Source organism: Anguilla anguilla, chromosome 9, assembly GCF_013347855.1.
Source record: "Anguilla anguilla isolate fAngAng1 chromosome 9, fAngAng1.pri, whole genome shotgun sequence".
NCBI lineage: Eukaryota > Metazoa > Chordata > Actinopteri > Anguilliformes > Anguillidae > Anguilla > Anguilla anguilla.
The window spans coordinates 9030729-9032996 of NC_049209.1; the positions used below are offsets into that span (position 1 = coordinate 9030729).

At 47.1% G+C, this 2268-nt stretch overlaps 1 protein-coding gene across 1 annotated transcript; it reads left to right on the forward strand.

Annotated features, from left to right (window-relative positions):
* The first annotated feature begins 446 nt into the window (after positions 1–446).
* LOC118235837 (muscarinic acetylcholine receptor M5-like) lies at positions 447–1968 on the forward strand. Its single transcript, XM_035433687.1, has one exon. The coding sequence runs from the start codon at positions 562–564 to the stop codon at positions 1966–1968; it is 1407 nt and encodes a 468-aa protein (XP_035289578.1). The 5' UTR covers positions 447–561.
* The last annotated feature ends 300 nt before the right edge of the window (positions 1969–2268 follow it).

Here is a 2268-nt window from a genome sequence, read left to right on the forward strand (position 1 = left end):
TCTCAGGATACCAACTCGGGAAAAATCAGTTTGCACAGCAAATACAAACATCAAACAAACAAATTTCAAACATCAATATCAATGTATTAGATGGGTAGCTGCACATAATAATATTTATTGGTGTACAAGACTCATCACCAAGTCACTCTACATCGTAATGTGGCTCTTTTAGTATTTTATATTTTTTGTGTGCTTGAAAATGTAAGCAACGTTTGTTACTTCTATTAAAAAAGATCAATATACAGAATTGTCTCATGAATATGCAACTATACAATGGAATAATGAAAATATTTGCAAATATCTGTAAAATATACTTCCTAGTATTTGGGAAAACTTGTCTTCAATCCTGTCTGTGCAAAATTAGTATAGAGCTGATGGCTTTGATGTAGTCCAATCATGGCAAAACTACTTTAAAACATTGTTTTTCCCTTCGTTCCACAGTTCCTAATCTGAGAGGTTGCGGTGTGGACAACCCTTGACATGACTGTTTGAACTCTCATCTTGAAGTATGATGATTCTGCCCCAACACTGTAGATAGCATTTGTTCCCTTCGCAACCACCATGAATGTTTCCTGTGAGTCCCCAACCTCCAACTGGACAACGGATCCACTAGGGGGCCATAAACCATGGGAAGTTGTTGTGATAATCCTCATCACTGTGCCCCTTTCCCTGGTCACTGTCATTGGAAACCTGCTGGTGATGATCTCCTTTCGGGTCAACAGTCACCTGCGCACAGTCAGTAACTACTTCCTATTGAGCCTGGCCGTGGCAGATCTGGTTTTGGGGGCCATCTCCATGAACCTCTATACCATGTACATCATCTTGGGGCGTTGGACCCTGGGGAACCTCGCCTGTGACATCTGGCTGGCAACTGACTATGTGGCAAGCAACGCCTCTGTCATGAACCTGCTGCTCATTAGCTTTGACCGCTTCTTTTCCATCACGAGACCGCTCACCTACCGTGCTAAGCGCACGCCCAGGCGGGCGGCCATCATGATCAGCCTCGCTTGGGCCATCTCCTTCATACTCTGGGCACCCACCATTCTGCTCTGGTCGTACATAGTGAAGGAGCACACAGAGAAGGAGAAGGTCAAGTGCTCCATCCAGTTCCAGAAAGAGCCCTTTTTCACTTTCGGCACTGCCATTGCTGCCTTCTACCTCCCTGTCTCCATCATGATCATCCTCTATTGGCGCATCTACCGTGAGACAGAGAACCGTACCCGGGATCTGGCCGGGCTGCTGGGCCTGGTGCATGGTGGGGGAGCCTCTCTGGATTCCAGACGCCAGATGCCCTACTCCATCAGTGCCAAGAGCAGCATCAGCACCTATAAGGGGATGCAAGCTGGTCAGGGGCATAGCAGAAAGAGACACACCACCTGCTTCCCCTTCAGGCTAAACAAAGGGAGAGCACTGACATCATCATCCCATACAGAGGGGAGCAACAGTGGTGGCTGGAACATGGATGAGGAAGAGCCCTCTGACTCTTCTTCCTCAGAGGTGAAAGGAATGACCAGTATGGTGGTGCATCTACCTATGATTCAGCTGAGAGACGAGCAAGATGTCGTCAGAGGTCCTGAGGACCAGGACATTCCCAACACACAAGACTTTGGATGTCCTGGGAGGCCCAGGCAGCCCAAAGCTAAGAAGCAGCGAAGCATGATAGCGAAGGACAATAAGGCGGCCAGAACCCTGAGTGCTATTCTGCTTGCCTTCATCATCACCTGGACGCCCTATAACATCATGGTGCTGGTGTCCATCTTTAAATGTATCCCTGATAACCTGTGGCACCTGGGCTACTGGCTCTGCTATGTCAACAGCACTGTGAACCCGGTGTGCTACGCCCTCTGCAACAAGTCTTTCCGGGTCACCTTCAAGATGCTACTGCTCTTGCGGTGGGACAAGAGGAAGTGGGACAAGCCTCGTCACAGGGGCACACTCAGGCCATACAGTTCCAGCAGCACCATCTGACCTGATCATCAAAGCGTCAACTCCAGCACATGCAACACTGTGTAGCATCCCTGCATAATAAGAGAGTGCAAGTACAAACACAGGGGACTGAAAACACTGATAAAAAATAGCCAATAGCACAGATGCTATGGAGATGAAAGGAGATTGTGACCCCATTCTTCATATATGCCTCATTTTATCACGTTTAAATATTTTACTTCTATGATGGCAACTAAAGGCTGATAACAGCAACACTAGATTGTTACTGAGAAACATGATGATGATTAGAGTACCAGTATACAAGAACAAATAATTTGCAGT